Here is a 19,730-nt window from a genome sequence, read left to right on the forward strand (position 1 = left end):
TACCGTAATAACCATTGCCATTATATATATAAAACCTGTAAGTTCTTGGGTATAGTTACAAAATAAAATTGTAAAGCACTAATCTCAGACAATATGCTTTTACACATTTCACAATTTACAAATAATTTAAAAATGGAACCAAGTAGAGCCCAATAAAACACAGTAATAGAAAGTTATATAAAGTGGCATTTCATATCAGTAGAGAAAAGAGGACTCATTCAGTATATGATGTTAGGACAATTAAATAGATTTTTAACATAGCATAGAAAAATTCAAAATAAATATGTACATATTTAGTTGATCAAAGTAATAGAAAATATAGGAAATATTTTTAATAATGTTAGAGGAGAAGGATGGGTTTTATCTACTGCCAGACAGTATACTCAGCAGCTAGTAAATATTTTGACCCCAAAAAGAACTCCCTGAAAAGGGGCCACATACATTCATGAAAAAGGGGTCTTTTACAATTCATGATCCACACAAAGATATAAATATTCTAACATTTGATATATCTATCTTAAGGTCAAAATACAATTTTGAAAGACTAATAAAGCTGAACATGTGAAACTTCCATACAGCAAAAGACATTATACAAAACTAAGAGACAAAAGAGCGGTAAAATATTGACAAAACAGAGCAGAGTCACTGTCCACCATGTGTTCAAATTTATCAGTCAAAAAGGAAAAAATACAATAGAAAAGCGGGCAAAGGACATGAACACGCACTCATGAAAAATGCTTCACTCGATTTTTACAATTCAATTTTAAATGAGATATTTTCACAAAGCAGAACGATCGTTCTTAAGATGAATATGGCTGTGGGAAACCAGACACTCTCAGGCACTGCTGGTACCACGTTGCCAGAGAGCTCTCTGCCCAGCATTTTAATGTGCAATCAGCCTGGCAATTCAAGTCTAGAAAATGATCCTACAGAAATACTGGCATGGAGGCACAGGTGTTTGTGATAGCACTGTAATGCCAAGAAGTTGAAAGCTATCTAAATGTCCTTGAAGAAGAAATGGTGAAATAAATTACAATCCTTCCATACACTGGAATACTTCTATGAAGCCACTGTTCTAAAGAATGAGATAGGTCAACACAGACCGACATGTAAAGATGCTCTGTAACATATTGTTGGTTTTGTTCAGTCGCTAAGTCGTGTCCAACTCTGCAATCCCATGGACTGCAGCACCCCAGCTCCCCTGTCCTTCATCTCCTGGAGTTTGCTCAAACTCATGTCCATTGAGTCAGTGATTAATCATTTAGTCATTTATGAAACAGTATACATGGAATGCCCTTTTTAAATTATATAACTCATAAATCTATATATTAGAAGAATAAACATGTGCCTGTCTCTAGGGAGTAAAAATATTACCCTCAAGGGTTCATTAGATTCCTCTAGGGAATGTAATGTAATTGCTCGTATTACATCTATAAATCTAAGATTTTCAAGCCCTTAAAAATAATCATTTGAGAAAAGACCCCATTTTTATAAGAGCTGTATGTTTTCTCCCCACTACCCCAAAGCACTTGCCCAAAGTCAAGAAGTCAAGTGGGTCCAGATCTGTCCTTGCCCTGCAGTGTGAGGTGACATTTCTACCCAGAGGCTTAACTTGTGAGATTAAAATTCACAGCTTGACGACTTCATGTAACGATGGGGATCGCTCTTCACTGTACGGGAGACAAGAACACACATAGCAACTAGTAAACATGTTGTGTAAACCCCCAAAGGAAGAACCAGAAATAGGCAGAACATATTCTCCAAGGGGATCCTATGACAACTCACAAGCCACACAAAAATATAAATATGTTACCATCACACACATTCCCACAAGCCCCGCCAACAAGATTCGCTCGTCAGCTCTGCGCTGTCTCTACTGGCCACTCAGGGAGGCAAGGTGTAGTCAAACCAACAAGCCCCTACTTGGCACGTGCGATGTCACCAGTTGGCGTGGGAGCACCGTGGGGATCCACGGGTCCCGACGGCCCAGGACTTAGAGTGGCTTCTTCATTCACCTCCAAGAAAGCAGTGGTCTCTTTAGGAGAAGTGGATTTCTTCCTATGGCGGGCTTCTTGACAACTGGGCTTCTCGTTTCCGTGTTTGTTCTTCAATCTCCTCTTGTACATCTTATATGCTAAATGTTAAAACACACCAGTACTTAAAAATCACTTTGGCAAAGACTATAATTTGGTAACATTGTACACGGGTCAAAACTTAGGGGGTTTGTTTGCTTTGGATCACGTATGTATAAACACACGGGGAAAAAGAGGAAGAAGAGAAAACTAGAACAAAATAATTCAGTGTATCAGGATGGCTATTTCTGTCTGGAATGAACCTTCTGTGATTGAGACACTCATCAGATTGCTGACAACTCATCCATACATCCATCTATCCATCCGTTCATCCAGTCATTCATTCATTCAGTTAATCGGCAACTCCTGTGGATTGCTTACTATGGATCAGATGCTCCCCTGGTGCTTTTGTGACTGGGAATGGACCAAGCATATTCCTTCAGAAACAGTCTCACCATGAGAAGGTATTAAAATTTGGATCTAAGACCAGCTTACTCTTCTAGAATATATCTTGTGGGAAAATTAAACCCTGGTGTTCCTTATACTGATTGTTCTGTCAGTAATCAGTATATAATCAGTTTTATGAGTAATCATTGAGGCTTAGTCGAATCTGTTCTGTGACAATAAATTCACAATGGCTAAGATTAATCTATCAATCTATATATTTTAAATTTAACCTCTGTGACCCTGAATAATGATAGGGATGGGTAAGCACATATGTGCTGTGCTGTGCTTAGTTGCTCAGTCATGTCCGACTCTGTGACCTCTGCACTGTAGCATGCCAGACTCCTCTGTGCGTGGGATTCTCCAGGCAAGAATATTGGAGTGGGTTGCCATGCCTTCCTCCAGAGGATCCTCTCAACCCAGGGATCAAACCCAGGTTTCCCACGTTGCAGGCAGATTCTTTACTGTCTGAGCCATCAGGGAAGCCCAAGGACATATATATGTATGTTTTTTAAAATGTATGTGTATGCATTATGGAGAAGGCAATGGCACCCCCACTCCAGTACTCTTGCCTGGAAAATCCCATGGACGGAGGAGCCTGGTAGGCTGCAGTCCACGGGGTCGCTAAGAGTTGGACACGACTGAGCGACTTCACTTTTCACTTTCACGCACCGGAGGAAGAAATGGCAACCCAGTGGCCTGCCATCTATGGGGTCGCAGAGAGTTGGACACGACTGAAGCGACTTAGCAGCAGCAGCAGCAGTATGCATTATATTTCACAGCCATTCAGCACAATTCTTAGTCACAGAAGTACTGTGAAATAACATTTGGAATATTTCTTAATAAAACATAACGTCATTTTTGAGATTAAATAATTGTTCATGGACAGTTCTGAGAGTGCATTGTTTCTTTGCAAAGCATACTGGTTTGTAAGCTCACTTTCACAGTTTTTTTTTTTTAATATTTTTCTGTGAAACTTCCACTTGTGGCACAGGATCTTGTTTATACATTTATGTTCCCTCGAAATGTCATGCTAAAAATGTATCACAAGGGCAGTCCATGTAGATTCATGTTGAAAAAGGAGTTTGTGAACTGGGTGAACAATTTTCAGTCACGCCTACACACTGGGGTCTTTACGTACCAGCAACCATGAAAAACCCATTCAGCATCTGGAAAAGTCCATAGGCCAATATGAAGCCAAATATCTGGACCAGTTGCTCTGCAGTGAAGGATAACTGCAGCATGGTGAAGCACATCTGAACATTCTGAGTTCCAGTTTCTAAGGAAATTGTCCTGCACCTACCAAGACAAAAATTTCATGTACCAGCAATAAGGATTATACAAAAATCTTCTCTTACATATAGTAATAAGTGCAAGCCAGGAGCTGAGACTACCAAAAGTGCTTACTACAAATGCTTCAATAATTATTTGATGAGTACCTACTCGGTAGGCAGTCTCTTAAGAAGCACCTCTTGAATGGGGCTCTACCAACCTCCCCTAGGAATCTGGGTGAAAAGACAAGATACACGGAAACAACACACGACCAAGCATGATGACGGGTCAGGGAGATGGTGCAGAAATTCAGAAAAGTGGCGTAAATGCCACTTTTAGAGAAGGCTTCACAGAGGAAGGGTGGGATTAAAGGATGGACAGGGAAAGAGGCATTTAATGTGGGAAATGGTTGTTTGGGGACAGGCATGAATGTGGCCTGGTCAGTAAGCACTGCTCATGCTCTAAGCCAGCCTGTGGGAAGTGAAGGACGAGGAGGTGAGAATGGAAAATTGAGTCAGAGACAAAACAGTGTAAACTAAAGAATCTGCCTGCCAATGCAGGACACTCAGCTTCCATCCCTGGGTTGGGAAGATCCCCTGGAGAAGGAAATGGCAACCCACTCCAGTATTCTTGCCTACAAAATCCCATGGGCAGAGGAGCTTGGCAAGCCACAGCCTATGGGGTCGCAGAGAGTCGGACACGACTGAGCAACTAAACAGCAACCTAAATGACACTTGAAAATAAACAGGGCTTCTCCAGTGTCTCAGTGAGGAATCTGCCTGCCAGTGCAGGAGATGTGGGTTTGATCCCTGGGTCAGGAAGATCCCACATGGTGCGGGACAACTAAGCCTGTGAGTCACGACTACTGAGCCAGTGCTCTAGAGCCCAGGAGTCACAACTGCTGAAGCCCACTCGCCCTAGAGTCTGTGCTCCACAACCAGGGAGCCACCGCACTGAGAAGCCTGTGCACCGCAACCAGAGAGCAGCCCTCATGGCGACGAAGACCCAGCATGGCCAAATAAATAAATAAAATTATTTTTTAAAAAAAGAAACATAAAAATTCTATGTGAAAACCAAATGTCTGCAATGAAGTCTTTGGTGAAAGGGTTTAGTAATAAGTTTTGTATACTTTTCTCTGTTTGATTTGTTTTCAAAGGAAGAGAGGAAGGGAGGAAGGAAGGAAGAGCAGGAAGGAGAAAAAAGGAAAACCTAGGCAGGACCTTGGAGGCTGGGTTAGGCAGCTTCATCTTTTCCAGTTTCCAAAGGGCATCTTGAGGTTTTCACAGATGGCAGAAGAGAGGACAGAGGCATGTGATAAGGCAGCTCCTCTACCCACACTGGCTTCCCAGGTGGCTGTCGTGGTAAAGAACCTGCCTGCCAATTCAGGAGACTTAGAGACAAGGGTTCAATCCCTGGGTCTGGAAGATCCCCTGGAGAAGGGCATGGCAACCCACTCCAGTATTCTTGTCTGGAGAATCCCATGGACAGAGGATCCTGGTGGGCTGTGGTCCACGGGGTTGCAAAGAATCGAACACGATGGAAGTGACTTAGCACGCTACGCAAACTGGACTGAGATGTGAAGGTGACAAGGTGTGTAATGTGGGAGTAAACCTATTATCACTAGTACAGGGCAAATTCAGTGGCCCTGATTTTATTTCTAATTATCCTGTTTCTTGTTATGCTTTCTGCAGATTACTCTCACTTCTTTCAGAGACCTTGTCCATAACTTGACATGATTAAGCTATACAGCTGTACCTCATACCTGGACCATTCACAAAGCAAATGCAGTATCTCAGTCCTGATATTTCTCAAGCCATCAAGTGTGGAAAAAAACAAGACTGTTGACTACACTCTGCCATAGGAATCCTTCTCTCCAGACTCAATTATATTTCAAATCCTCAACAGTCCGTGTTCCTAAGGACAGTCAGCCCATGGATTCAACCAACCTCAGATCAAAAATATTTTGGAAAAGAAAAATTGCGCAAGGTTTCTAAAAGCAAAACTTGAACTTGCCTCGCAGGCAACTATTTATGTAGCATTTACATTGTGTTAGGTATTATAAGTCATCTAGAGACAAGTATATGGAAGATGTGCATGCATGCTCAGTCACTAAGTTGTGTCCAAGTCTTCTGCAGTCTCATGGACTGCAACCCACCAGGCTCCTCTGTCCATGGGACTTCCCAGGCAAAAATACTGGAGGGGGTTGCCATGCCCTCCTCCAGGGGATAGTCCCGACCCAGGAATTGAATCTGTGTTTCCTGTACTGCAGGCGGCCCTTACCACTGAGCCACCTGGGAAGACCTATGGAAGATGTACATAGGTTAAATGCAAATACTATGTTATTTTATATAAGGAAGTTGAGCACCCTTGGAGCTGGAGTCTGGTATCTTCAGGGGATCCTGGAACCAGCCCCCTGCAGATATGGCTGTACTGACCTTGTAAAAAAAAAAAAAAAATCCAGGTCCAAATCTTAACTCCACCACATTCTGGTTCTATGAACTTGGTCAGATTACTTCTCCAAAGGGTTTGCTCATCTGTAGAATGGGTAACCAAGAGTATCTACCTCTTAGACTTGCAGCAAGAAGTAAATGAGATACACTTGGCAGAAGTGAAGTCGCTCAGTCGTGTCCGACTCTTGCGATTCTGTGGACTGTAGCCCACCAGGCTCCTCCGTCCATGGGATTCTCCAGGCAAGAATTCTGGAGTGGGTTGCCATTTCCTTCTCCAGGGGATCTTCCTGACCCAGGGATTGAACCCAGGTCTCCCGCATTGCAGGCAGACGCTTTAACCTCTGAGCCACTTGGCAGAGCCTCACCAACTATTTGGTACCATCCTGAAAGTTTCCCAAGTAGACAAAAACATAAAGCTGATTAAAAGTCTCCCACTTCATGTTTTTAAATACATATATGTGTCTATTCTGTTTCTTGGATAAAATTTTACCAAGGATCAAAAGAAGAAAGCCTAGAATTTAAATGGGGAGATCTACATATCACAGTGGATTTCTTCTTAAATTGACAATGTTTGTGATGTGCTAAGTTGCTTCAGTCATGTCTGACTCTTTGTAACCCCATGGACAGTAGCCTGCCAGGCTCCTCTGTCCATGGAATTCTCCAGGCAAGCATACTGGAGTGGGTTGCCATTACCTACTCCAGGGGATCTTCCCGACCCAGGGATCAAACCCATGTCACTCTCCTCTCCTGCATTGGCAGGCAGATTCTTTACCACTAGCACCACCTGGAAATCCCCAACAATGTTTAGGTTATAAACAAAGTACCAGTTAACATGAAAAAAAAAAAAAATCCCCAAACATCACTTTGGGAATTTAATGGCACAGTTTATTTTTCAATAATACTTTTCTGATTTGAAAAGTAGTATATATTCATTATGCATCAAAAAATTTAGATAATATATCAAGGAAATATTAAGAAACTAAAATTACTCTTCATCCCACTACTCAAAATTAAACATTTATCATAGTGGTGGTTTAGTCACTCAATTGTGTCTGACTCTTTGAGAGCCCATGAACTATAGCCTGCCTTCCAGGCTCAGCTGACCATGGAATTTTCCAGGCAAGAATACTGGAATGGGTTGCCATTTCCTTCCCCAGGGGATCTTCCTAACCCAGGGACCAAAACCCATTTCTCCTGCATTGCAGGCGGTCTCCCGAATTGTAGGCAAGTTCTTTACAGACTAAGCCATGAAGGAAGCCAAAATATTTTTGTTTATGTGACTGCACAGAGTTTTAATAGTGACATGCAAACTTTTAGCTGCAACTTGTAGGATCTAGTTCCCTGACCAGGGATTGAACCCAGGCCCAATGCATTGGGAGTGAGGAGTATTAGCTGCTGGACAACCCGGGAAGTCCAATTAGCCTATGGTATATTTCGTCCAATATTTTCCTAAGCATAAAATTTTTCTATTTTCTTCTACAAATGGGAATCAAAATGCATACTGTTTCCTGCTCCTTTTAAACTTATTTCAAGTATTTTCCAAAAGCATTAAAATGGATGAATTATAGTACTCACATAGACACAGTCATGAATTAAATATCTCTTTTGTCAGATATTTAAACTGTCTCTATTTTTTATATTCACACATAACACTGAAATTAATATCCTTGTACATCAGTATTTGTTTGTTTATCTGATTTGCTAGCTTCAGGACAGATTTCTAGAAATAAAGTCACTGAATTAATAGCTATAAATATTTATAAGGCTGTTGATATGACTAAATAGCCTTCCAGAGAGTTTGTGCCAAATTATGTTCCCACCAACACTGTATGATAATGCTTATCTCATTGACAGGCAAAACAGTATGGAGTGTTATCATTTGTAATATTTTATAATGTTTATTTCATGTAAGGATGGGCATGATAAAGGCCAGAAATGGTAAGGACCTAACAGAAGCAAAAGAGATTGAGAAGAGGGGGCAAGAATACACAGAAGAACTACACAAAAAAATCTTAATTACCCAGATAACCACAATGGTATGGTCACTCACCTAGAACCAGACATCCTGGAATGTCAAATCAAGTGGACCTTAGGAAGCACTACTACTATCAAAGCTTATGGAGGTGATGGAATTCCAGTTGAAGCTATTTAAAATCCTAAAAGATGATGCTGTTAAAGTGCTGCACTTTATGTGAGCAAATTTGGAAAACTCAGCAGTGGCCACTGGGTCAGTTTTCATTCCAATCCCAAAGAAAGACAATGCCAAAGAATGTTCAAACCATACAACTGCACTCATTTCACATGCTGGCAAGGTTATGTTCAAAATCCTTCAAGCTCAGCTTCAGTAGTATATGAATCAAGAACTTCCAGGTGTACAAGCTGGATTCAGAAAAGGCAGAGGAGCCAGAGATCAACTTGCCAACATTCACTGGATCACAGAAAAAGCAAGAGCATTCCAGAAAAAAACGTCTACTTCTGTTTCACTGACTATACTAAAATTTTTGACTGTGCGGATCACAACCAACTGGAAAATTCTTTAAGAGATGGGAATACCAGACCACCTTACCTGCCTCCTGAGAAACCTGTATGTAGGTCAAGAAGCAACAGTTAGGACCAGATATGGAACAATGAAATGGTTCAAAGTTGGGAAAGGAGTACGACAAGCCTGTATATTGTCACCCTGCTTATGTAACTTATATGCAGAGTACATCATGTGAAATGCCTACTGGATGAATCACAAGCTGGAATCATGATTGCCAGGAGAAATTTCAACAACTTCAGATATGCAAATGATACCACTCTAATGGCAAAAAGTAAAGAGGAACTAAGATCTCTTGATGAGGGTGAAGGAGGAGAGTGAAAAAGCCGGCTTAAAACTCAACATTCAAAACACTAAGAGCATGGCATCTGGTCCCATCACTTCGTGGCAAATAGAAGGGGGAAAAGTGGAAAAAGTGACAGATTTTCTTTTCTTTGGCTCCAAAATCACTGTGGACAGTAACTGCAGGCATGAAATTAGAAGACGTTTGCTCCTTGGAAGGAAAGTGATGACAAACTTAGCATATTAAAAATCAGAGACGTGACTTTGCCAACAAAGGTCCATCTAGTCAAGGCTATGGTTTTTCCAGTAGTCGTGTATGGATGTGACATTTGGACCATAAAGAAGATTGAGCACCGAAGAGCTGATGCTTTCAAATTGTGGTGCTAGAGAAGACCCTTGAGAGTCCCTTGGACAGCAAGGCAATCAAACCAGTCAATCCTAAAGGAAACAACCCTGAATAATCATTGGAAGGACATCCCACTTGTGGATGGGACTGGTGATAGAAGCAAGATTCGATGCTGTAAAGAGAAATATTGCACAGGGACCTGGAAGGTCAGGTTCATGAATCAAAGCAAATTGGAAGTAGTCAAACAGGAGATGACAAGAGTGAACATTGACATTCTAGGAATCAGCGAACTCAGATGGGCTGGAATGGGTGAATTTAACTCAGATGACCATTGTATCTACTACTGTGGGCAGGAATCCCTTAGAAGAAATGGAGTGGCCATCACAGTCAACAAGAGAGTCTGAAATGCAGTACTTGGATGCAATCTCAAAAACAACAGAATGATCTCTGTTCGTTTCCAAGGCAAACCATTCAGTATCACGGTAATCCAAGTCTATGCCCCGAGCAGTATCACTGAAGAAGCTGAAGTTGAACAGTTCTTTGAAGACCTACAAGACCTTCTAGAATTAACACCCAGAAAAGATGTCCTTTTCATTATAGGGGACTGGAACATAAAAGTAGGAAGTCAAGAAACACCTGGAGTAACAGGCAAATTTGGCCTTGGAGTACGGAATGAAGCAGGGCAAAGGCTAATAGAGTTCTGCCAAGAGAACGCACTGGTCATAGCAAACACCCTCTTCCAACAACACAAGAGAAGACTCTACACATGGACATCACCAGATGGTCAACACCAAAATCAGATTGATTATATTCTTTGTAGCCAAAGATAGAGAAGCTCTATACACTCAGCAAAAACAAGACCAGGAGCTGACTGTGGCTCAGATCGTGAACTCCTTATTGCCAAATTCAGACTGAAACTGAAGAAAGTAGAGAAAACCACTAGACCATTCAGGTATGACCTAAATCAAATGCCTTATGACTATACAGTGGAAGTGAGAAATAGATTTAAGGGACTAGATCTGATAGATAGAGTGCCTGATGAACTATAGACTGAGATTCGTGACATTGTACAGGAGACAGGGATCAAGACCATCCCCATGGAAAAGAAATGCAAAAAAAGCAAAATGGTTGTCTGGGGAGGCCTTACAAATAGCCGTGAAAAGAAGAGAAGCGAAAAGCAAAGGAGAAAAGGAAAGATATAAGCATCTGAATGCAGAGTTCCAAAGAATAGCAAGAAGAAATAAGAAAGCCTTCCTCAGCAATCAATGCAAAGAAATAGAGGAAAATAATAGAATGGGAAAGACTAGAGATCTCTTCAAGAAAATTAGAGATACCAAAGGAACATTTCATGCAAAGATGGGCTCAATAAAGGACAGAAATGGTATGGACCTAACAGAAGCAGAAGATATTAAGAAGAGGTGGCAAGAATACACAGAAAAACTGTACAAAAAAGATCTTCACGACCCAGATAATCTCCATGGTGTGATCACTCAACTAGAGCCAGACATCCTGGAATGTGAAGTCAAATGGACCTTAGGAAGCATCACTATGAACAAAGCTAGTGGAGGTGATGGAATTCCAATTGAGCTATTTCAAATCCTGAAAGATGATGCTGTGAAAGTGCTGCACTCAATATGCCAGCGAATTTGGAAAACTCAGCAGTGGCCACAGGACTGGAAAAGGTCAGTTTTCATTCCAATCCCAAAGAAAGGCAATGCCAAAGAATGCTCAAACTACTGCACAATTGCACTCATCTCACATGCTAGTAAAGTAATGCTCAAAATTCTCCAAGCCAGGCTTCAGCAATACGTGAACCGTGAACTTCCAGATGTTCAAGCTGGTTTTAGGAAAGGCAGAGGAACCAGACATCAAATTGCCAACATCTGCTGGATCATCGAAAAAGCAAGAGAGCTCCAGAAAAACCTCTACTTCTGCTTTATTGACTATGCTAAAGCCTTTGACTGTGTGGATCACAATAAACTGTGGAAAATTCTGAAAGAGATGGGAATACCAGATCACTTGATCTGCCTCTTGAGAAACCTGTATGCAGGTCAGGAAGCAACAGTTAGAACTGGACATGGAACATCAGACTGGTTCCAAATAGGAAAAGGAGTTCGTCAAGGCTGTATATTGTCACCCTGCTTATTTAACTTCTATGCAGAGTACATCATGAGAAACACTGGGCTGGAGGAAGCACAGGCTGGAATCAAGATTGCCGGGATAAATATCAATAACCTCAGATATGCAGCTGATACCATCCTTATGGCAGAAAGTAAAGAAGAACTAAAGAGCCTCTTGATGAAAGTGAAAGAGGAGAGTGAAAAAGTTGGCTGAAAGCTCAACATTCAGAAAACGAAGACCATGGCATCCGATCCCATCAATTCATGGGAAATAGATGGGGAAACAGTGGAAACAGTGTCAGACTTTATTTTGGGGGGCTCCAAAATCACTGCAGATGGTGATTGCAGCCATGAAATTAAAAGACACTTACTCCTTGGAAGGAATGTTATGACCAACCTAGACAGCATATTGAAAAGCAGAGATATTACTTTGTCAATAAAGGTCTGTCTAGTCAAGGCTATGGTTTTTCCACTAGTCATGTATGGATGTGAGAACTGGACTATAAAGAAAGCTGAGCGCCAAAGTACTGATGCTTTTGAAATGTGGTGCTGGAGAAGACTCTTGAGAGTCCCTTGGACTGCAAGGAGATGCAACCAGTCCATCCTAAAGGAAATCAGTCCTGAATATTCATTAGAAGGACTGATGTTAAAGCTGAAACTCCAATACTTTGGCCACCTGACACCTGATGAGAAGAGCTGACTCATTTGAAAAGACCCTGATGCTGAGAAAGATTGAGGGCAGGAGGAGGAGATGACAGAGGATGAGATGGTTAAATGGCATCACTGATTCATGGCACATGAGTTTGAGCAAACTCTGGGAGATAGTGGAGGACAGGGAAGCCTGACCTGGTGCAGTCTATGGGGTTGCAAAGAGTCAGACACGACTTAGTGACTGAACAAGAACAACAGTATTTAGGTATTATATACCCCACATTGTAATGATAATATTTAAGATAAATTCCTATTGTATTTCTTGAATTTGTCCTATCTCCTCTTGCCCTTTATAATTAGCATTTTTTTAAAATTTGGCACAAATAGATAAATGCTTAATCTTTGAATCCTTGCTCATCCTCTAGAATGATCTCTATATTTAGTGAAACCATCTCACCCATCCTCTTAAACTATCAGACTAAGAAGAGAAGTGTGTCCAGATTGCAACAAGTGGTTTGAAACCAAGGCCAAATTGATGGGAAGTTATAATTTGTGAAATTAGGATTGGCATATTGACACCATTAATGAATGATCCCTGGGTTGGGAAGATCCCCTGGAGAAGGGTAAGGCTACCCACTCCAGTATTCTGGCCTGGCGAATTCCATGGACTGTATAGTCCATGGGGTCCCAAAGAGTCGGACACAATTGAATGACTTTCACTTTCACTTTTTCATTTATGTGAAGAATTACTATGATCTTTCCACTCTCTTTTGGAGAAGGAAATGGCAACCCACTCCAGTATTCATGCCTTGAAAATCCCATGGACGGAGGAGCCTGTAGGCTACAGTCCCTGGGGTCGCAAAAAGTTGGACACGACTGAGCAACTTCACTTCACTTCCACTCTCTTTACGATGAGTTGTCCTGTTCCACCCACTTTATAAGGCAAAACTCTTTGTGCTTCCAGACACAGACAGGCAACAAAGTCTGCCAACAGCAATGTGTTTAATTTGTCCTCTTTATAAAAGTTTATGGATAATTTAACTGTACCTCTGCCAAGATTGGTGGGTAAGAAGTGCCAGGAGAAAGCCTGTGGCATGGCCAATCAAAGGAAAGATGAAACTGATCATCAGAAGAATGATGTCTGAACTCCAAAATTCTTTCATCAGCACCATACCAGCCCCTGTGACGACCAAAAAGAGGAGTCCACCAGCAATGGCCCCGATCTAAGAGAAATCAATAAAAGAGGTATGCGTGAACACCATGGTCTTTTTGCAAAGCCCATCACTGCTCTAAAAGCCTTGAAACCTAGAAGAGAGGAACAAAAGAGAGGACTTAGAGAACCACCAAATCCTATGTCATTTTACAGAGGTCCAACGTGGTCAAGTGCCTTAGCTGAGGAGCTAGAATTCGATGAAGCTCAACACAAACCTAAGTCTTCTTATTTTATGACCGGTACCTTTTTCCTTTCAAGTGGAGGATTTTGCCAGAAGAATTGGGTAGTGAAATTTTTCATGGATAGGACACATTTGTGAAATAAGGGGAAAATCTGTTAATAAGCATCGAACACCTCCACACAGGGCTTCCTGGAGGCACTAGCAGTAAAGAATCTGCCTGCGATGCAGGAGACATGAGAGACGTTCGATCCCTGGGTTGGGAAGATCCCCTGGAGGAGGAAATGGCAACCCACTCCAGTATGCTTGCCTGAAGAATTCCATGGACAGACGAGCCTGGCAGGCTACAGTCCATAGGGTCACAAAGAGTATAACACAACTGAGCTCCTCTGCACACAACCTCTCGGACCCCACCCTGGAATCTGTTGTCTGAGATCTGCCCTGCCGACCATCCACCACTGTTTTCCCACCACCCCTTCAACTGCCAGAGATTTCTTACACCATTGATTCCTGTGCTTCTCTCCGCCAAATGAAATTTATCAATGCTTCATTAGACCGCCTGAGCTAATGTTAATGTAATATGAGAGGTACTGACAGATATCTCTATCCTCTCCCAAATGAATACTCTCATACTTTTGTTGATCAACAGTTAAAAATTAAACAAAATTTTTTTCCAAGAAAGGAAGCAAGACCCAGAATATTGGCGGAAAATCAGGATCTTGGCAAGTTCCCACACACATCATACACACAGCAAACTCTTCACCAAGTGACAGCATCAACCTTGATTTCAAATGATTCGGGGTGTGGAGAACCAAAGCAAAATAAAAACAACCCAGCGTACCTCAGCTGTGTCCTGGGGTCAAAATCAGGGAAACACTGGGCCTCCGCCTAACCGAAGATGCTGCAACACGCTAAGGCCTCTGAACTTTCTACCAAGAGAGGGATCTCAGAGCTTAAAATTTACCAAAAGCAACTCATCCAGAAAATGAATCAGATCTATGTTGATGTCTGGCAGAAACCAACACAATTCTATAAAGTAATTATCCTTCAATTAAAAAATAAATAAATTTAAAATTAAAAAAAAAGAAAATGAATCAGATCTAAAATTAAAAGAGGACTAGGAACAGAGAATGAAGACATCCCAAAATGATGATTAAAGTATCCTAATTTTAATGAAGATACTCTAAAATATAGTTATATACATTGTTAAATATTTTCTGCCACAACTCCTACGGAATAGCCAAAGGGTTTTGAATTTGCTCTTTACAAACATATAGGAAATATTTCTCCAATGACACTGATGAACTAGCAGAGGATTTGGAAATGCCAAAATCATTATTTTTTTTGGTAGGTACTCTTTTAAGGAAGTAATTCAAAATAAAGTACTTGAAAAGTAAGAGGTTCCTGGGACTTCTCTGGTGGTCCATTGGCTAAGAATCTGCCTTCCAATGCAGGGGACACAGGTTTGACCCCCTTGTCAGGGAACTAAGATCCTGCATTCCACAGGGCAACTGCTGAGCCTGTGTGCCACAACTAGAGAGCAACCCATGTGCCACAACCAAGAATAAACAAACAGGAAGAGGTTCCCGGGATCAGACTCGTTCCTGTTGTTTCGTAAACAAAATTATAACCACCCACTGCCACCCTGGAAATTTTCTCCTACTGAAATAACAGTAAAGTCACCATGTCCAATCCACACACATACCATTTCATCCTTCCCCCAGTTCCCTGGGAATTGATTTGTCTGCCTCCCAACCTCTCTTCTCTCATTCTCCACCCGCCTGGAGGAAGGGTGGGAGTGGTTCAGTCTCACACCAAAGTGGAGAAGCAGCATCCATGCAGGCGAATGGAGTGGCATGTTCTGCCAGGTACAGCCAAACACCAAGCTTAAGCTGAACCAAGGTATAATCCTCAAACTAAAAGGAGCTGAGATTTCATTTGCCGAAATTCCAATTAGCTCTGAATGTTTCTTTCTTTATAAATACAAAAAATAACTAAAACATTTTTTAAATCTTCATGAAAGCAGCATATATTAAAAGGGTAAAAGCATATATCTTCTAAAACAATACATACTTGGAATCCTAGGGGAGGGACACCATTGTTGAGAATGCCTTCTTTCAAGCCAGATAATTTTTAAAAGCCATTTAACGAGGACATTTGTTTGTTTCTCCAATAAACTAAAAACAACCCTAAGGAACTATATTTAATGTCCTTGAATAATCCATAATGAAAAAGAATATAAAAATGAATATATATATATGTAAAACCAAGTCATTCTGCTGTATACCAGAAATTAACACAACATTGTACATCAACTATACTTCAATTAAAACAAAAAAAGACAACCCTGGAAAGTCAAGAGGAGGCAAGAGGTCCCAGTTCCCATCATTCCTCAACACATTCTGGATGATTTCATTCTGACAGTGATTTGGGTGGTCAGAAGTCCTTGCTTGTGTGTACAGACTCCATCTTTAGAGGCTCCCCCAGGAATGCTTCTGAAAGACAGCGCTGCTCCCTGCTCTTCCAGGAAACCAGCCACATCCTAAACACTGGGCCCCACTTCACGCAGCCTTGAGCAGCCTTCACTGGAGGGCACCATGTGAAGCCTTGTGAGTGAATGGGCGCTCTCTGTCCACACGCAGGCCTAAGCTTTTCTGCCCCTGGAGCATGAGTTCCATGCTTTGCAGGATGTCATAAGCCTCAACGTAGGGGCCCATGGAAGTGAAAAGGCAAGCCTTAGACTGGAGGAAATAGAGCGACTGGATACAAAAATGCAGGGCATGTAAAGAAAATTGCTGGGTGTGGGCTGTATTCTACTGGTCTGTTTGTTCTGGTCATTGCCTACATCCGTTTGTCAAGTCTCAGTGTCTGAAATGTCCCATGGAATTCCTTACCTTAAGAATAATTTTGGATTGTTTTGGCCACCTATAATTCACATAGATACCAAAGGCCACAGGAATGATCAGGCACACAAGGGTGATTCCTGAAAAGAAGAAACATCTGTCAGACTGTAGGTATCCTTTCTCTACCCTTATCTCCCAGGCCTCAACAATTTATGTCTGTTTCACTTAGATAAAAACTTTAATTAAAGCAACATTTTATTTCTGCATCCACCTCCAAAAAATATTTTAATCTTTGAAAGACAGTCTTTGAAGGGTATATGATAGCACTGAATGCCATCATATATTTCTCTCAGAATCCTTCAATAAGCACATGGGATTTTAGAGACAACTGAAAATGTAAAGATTAGAAAACAGATGGACCCTTTTGTGTCTTCAAGATTCTTTGGTTGCTATGTATGGGGTCACCACTCTACAACTACAGCTATTATTTCTCTATTTTAAGCCAATGAGTGATTTGCTTTGCAAAGAATCCTTATTGCAAAACAAACACACCATCTGTTTTAGAAACCAAAGCAAGTTCTCATACTTTCACTTGTAACCAGGTAACCCATAGGCAGGTAGAGAAACACATCAATACATCGTTTAGTGAACACAAGTAAATGAAGACATTGAAGGCAGACTCAATACAGCAGAGGTCTACTTGCCCAACAGGAGCCATACCCTGACATTTTCCAGTGCCACATTCCAAATCTGCTCACTTGAAATACTAGCCAAAGCCATATAAGTTGCTTATAATATTTGGGGCTTAAATTGTATACAAGTGCCTATTATTATATATTATCAAAACAGAATATATTAAATCTCTTAGTAACATGAAGAAGTTGCACGTAAAATTATGATTTCTAAGTTAAGATTTCACTCAAATTTTACAAATTCAATGGGCTTCAGCTGTTACCCGGATGTGGCTCTGTTCATAGTTTTGAACTATGGGCCATGGGTTGTAAGTCCTCCAAGAGATAACTTGAAACTTCAGACTGACACTTTGGAGTTCAAGAACCACAGTTTCTAACAATTCTTCAAAGACTCTGATCAAACCAGGATAGACATATCATCTCACCAAGTTTTTCCTCTAAGCTGAGTAAGTTCACAGAGCTCTCTAAAAAAAGGACAGAGTTTAAGGAGCTGATGAAGGAGATGTGGGTGTGGTTGTGATGTGTGGATATGCTTTAACAGTTCATAAGAATCGTTTGTGTTGATCAGTAAAGAAGTTGAGGCTCACAGGCCACGTGACAGATGAAACTGGGGAACCAAGGTCTCGTAAGAGGCACTGAGATGCAGTCAACCTGCGGGTCACAGGGGTCAAACTACTTTCCAGTGGATTATATAAGGAGAGTTTGTTTGTTTTTAATAAGTGAGTTTTCTGACTTTATTTTCAAAACTGAACACTTGTAGGCCTTAAGAACTGGGACTTTGCAGTCAGATTCCAGAGTCAGAAATCAAGTTCTGCACTTAGCAGTACACAATCTTGGTCAAGTGAGTTCACCTATTTCTGAAAATACAAGAAATGGAACTGGTAATAGAATCTATACTGTTGGGTTATGTGGAGAATTAAATTAGACATATGTAGAATCCCCTGTATAAAGCAGACACATACCAAACAACAGCTGCTATTATTACCATCACTATTACTATTTCACGTCACAAGCCCAATACAGACCTATGTTCTGATATGGAATCGTGAGATTCTGCTCGAGGTTCCAGGACAAGGTGTAGAGATAAAGGCAGAGTGGCATCATTCCCAGGGCAGCCATTGTGGAACAGGTTGTCATACTGATGCTGAAAGTAAAATTAAAGTCATGCTTACAAGGGAGGTTTTGAAATAAAGGATTTAATCCTTAACCAAAACAACTTCTGGGGCACAACTTCTTACACTTGATGTAAGGTAATTGACTTGAAACTCCCTCCTGTCTTATTATTCAACAAATGATGGCAGATTTGTGGTCTAGAAAAACATTTCTGGCAGTTCTTATCACCTATCAATTAGTTCATTTTTTATGAACATTTTCTTGTCCTAAATGTTCTGATAGTCACTGTAAGGATTCATTTTTTTCCTTATACAGTTCTTTATTGATACATAACCCATAGGCAATAAGATTTCATTTTAAAGTATCCGTAGTGGGGAATTCTCTGGTGGTCCACCGGCTAAGACTGAGCTCCCAATGCACGGGCCCCACGTTTAATCCCTGGACAAGGAACCAGTTCCCACGTGTCACAACTATAGATCCCACATGCCGCAACTAAGACCCAATATAGCCAATTAAAATAAAAACGTATTTTTAGTAAATGTGACTATGCTATTCTATTTCCAGAATATTTTCATCACCTCCAAAAGAAGCTCTACCCTATTAGCAGTCCCTCCCCATTCCTTTCTTCCTCCATCCCTGACAACCAGGAATCTACTTTCTAATCTATGGTTTAAGATGTCCAAATTTTCCCACTTTTATATCAATTCAGAGAGGGAGCCAAGAAGTCTTATCTGGGTCCTAAAGTCTTATAATGTTTCAAAAAACAGGGACGGAGCCAAAAGATGCCAGGCTATATTCAAGATTGCTTATTCCTTCTGACCAATGGTCTTCTCACCGGCTTACTGTTTCTGTCTATAGGATTTTGTCCCTATCTGGGTGATAAAATCAACAAGAAAATGAATCAGTAAAATTAGAGGTGTGTGGCAGAAAGTGAAGAGGAACTAAAAAGCCTCTTGAAAGTGAAAGAGGAGAGTGAAAAAGTTGGCTTAAAGCTCAACATTCAGAAAACGAAGATCATGGCATCCGGTCCCATCACTTCATGGCAAATAAATGGGGAAACAGTGGAAACAGTGTCAGACTTTATTTTGGGGGGCTCCAAAATCACTGCAGATGGTGACTGCAGCCATGAAATTAAAAGACGCTTACTCCTTGGAAGGAAAGTTATGACCAACCTAGATAGCATATTCAAAAGCAGAGACATTACCATGCCAACAAAGGTCCGTCTAGTCAAGGCTATGGTTTTTCCAGTAGTCATGTGTGGATGTGAGAGTTGGACTGTGAAGAAGGCTGAGTGCCGAAGAATTGATGCTTTTGAACTGTGGTGTTGGAGAGTCCCTTGGACTGCAAGGAGATCCAACCAGTCCATTCTAAAGGAGATCAGTCCTGGGTGGACTGATGCTAAAGCTGAAACTCCAATACTTTGGCCACCTCATGCAAAGAGTTGACTCATTGGAAAAGACTCTGATACTGGGAGGGATTGGGGGCAGGAGGAGAAGGGAAGACAGAAGATGAGAT

The 19,730-nt window shown here is 41.2% G+C and overlaps 1 protein-coding gene across 2 annotated transcripts in view; it reads right to left on the reverse strand.

The window, feature by feature from the left end:
• The window catches only part of SLC10A6 (solute carrier family 10 member 6), a 30,951-nt gene continuing 11,221 nt past the window's right edge, over positions 1 to 19,730 (reverse strand). Inside the window, exons 2-7 of one of the 2 annotated variants that reach the window (XM_061420733.1) lie at positions 18,128 to 18,246; positions 16,462 to 16,550; positions 13,224 to 13,399; positions 3,658 to 3,815; positions 2,016 to 2,134; positions 1 to 1,670 (exon numbers count right to left, since the gene is read on the reverse strand). In XM_061420733.1, the coding sequence (XP_061276717.1) occupies positions 1,668 to 1,670; positions 2,016 to 2,134; positions 3,658 to 3,815; positions 13,224 to 13,399; positions 16,462 to 16,550; positions 18,128 to 18,246 (664 nt within the window). In that variant the 3' untranslated portion in view covers positions 1 to 1,667. Of the gene's footprint in view, positions 1,671 to 1,923; positions 2,135 to 3,657; positions 3,816 to 13,223; positions 13,400 to 16,461; positions 16,551 to 18,127; positions 18,247 to 19,730 lie in introns of both variants that reach the window. The other variant, XM_061420732.1, reaches the window with a different exon arrangement.

The sequence above is a fragment of the Bos javanicus genome, chromosome 6 (assembly GCF_032452875.1).
Source record: "Bos javanicus breed banteng chromosome 6, ARS-OSU_banteng_1.0, whole genome shotgun sequence".
Lineage (NCBI taxonomy): Eukaryota > Metazoa > Chordata > Mammalia > Artiodactyla > Bovidae > Bos > Bos javanicus.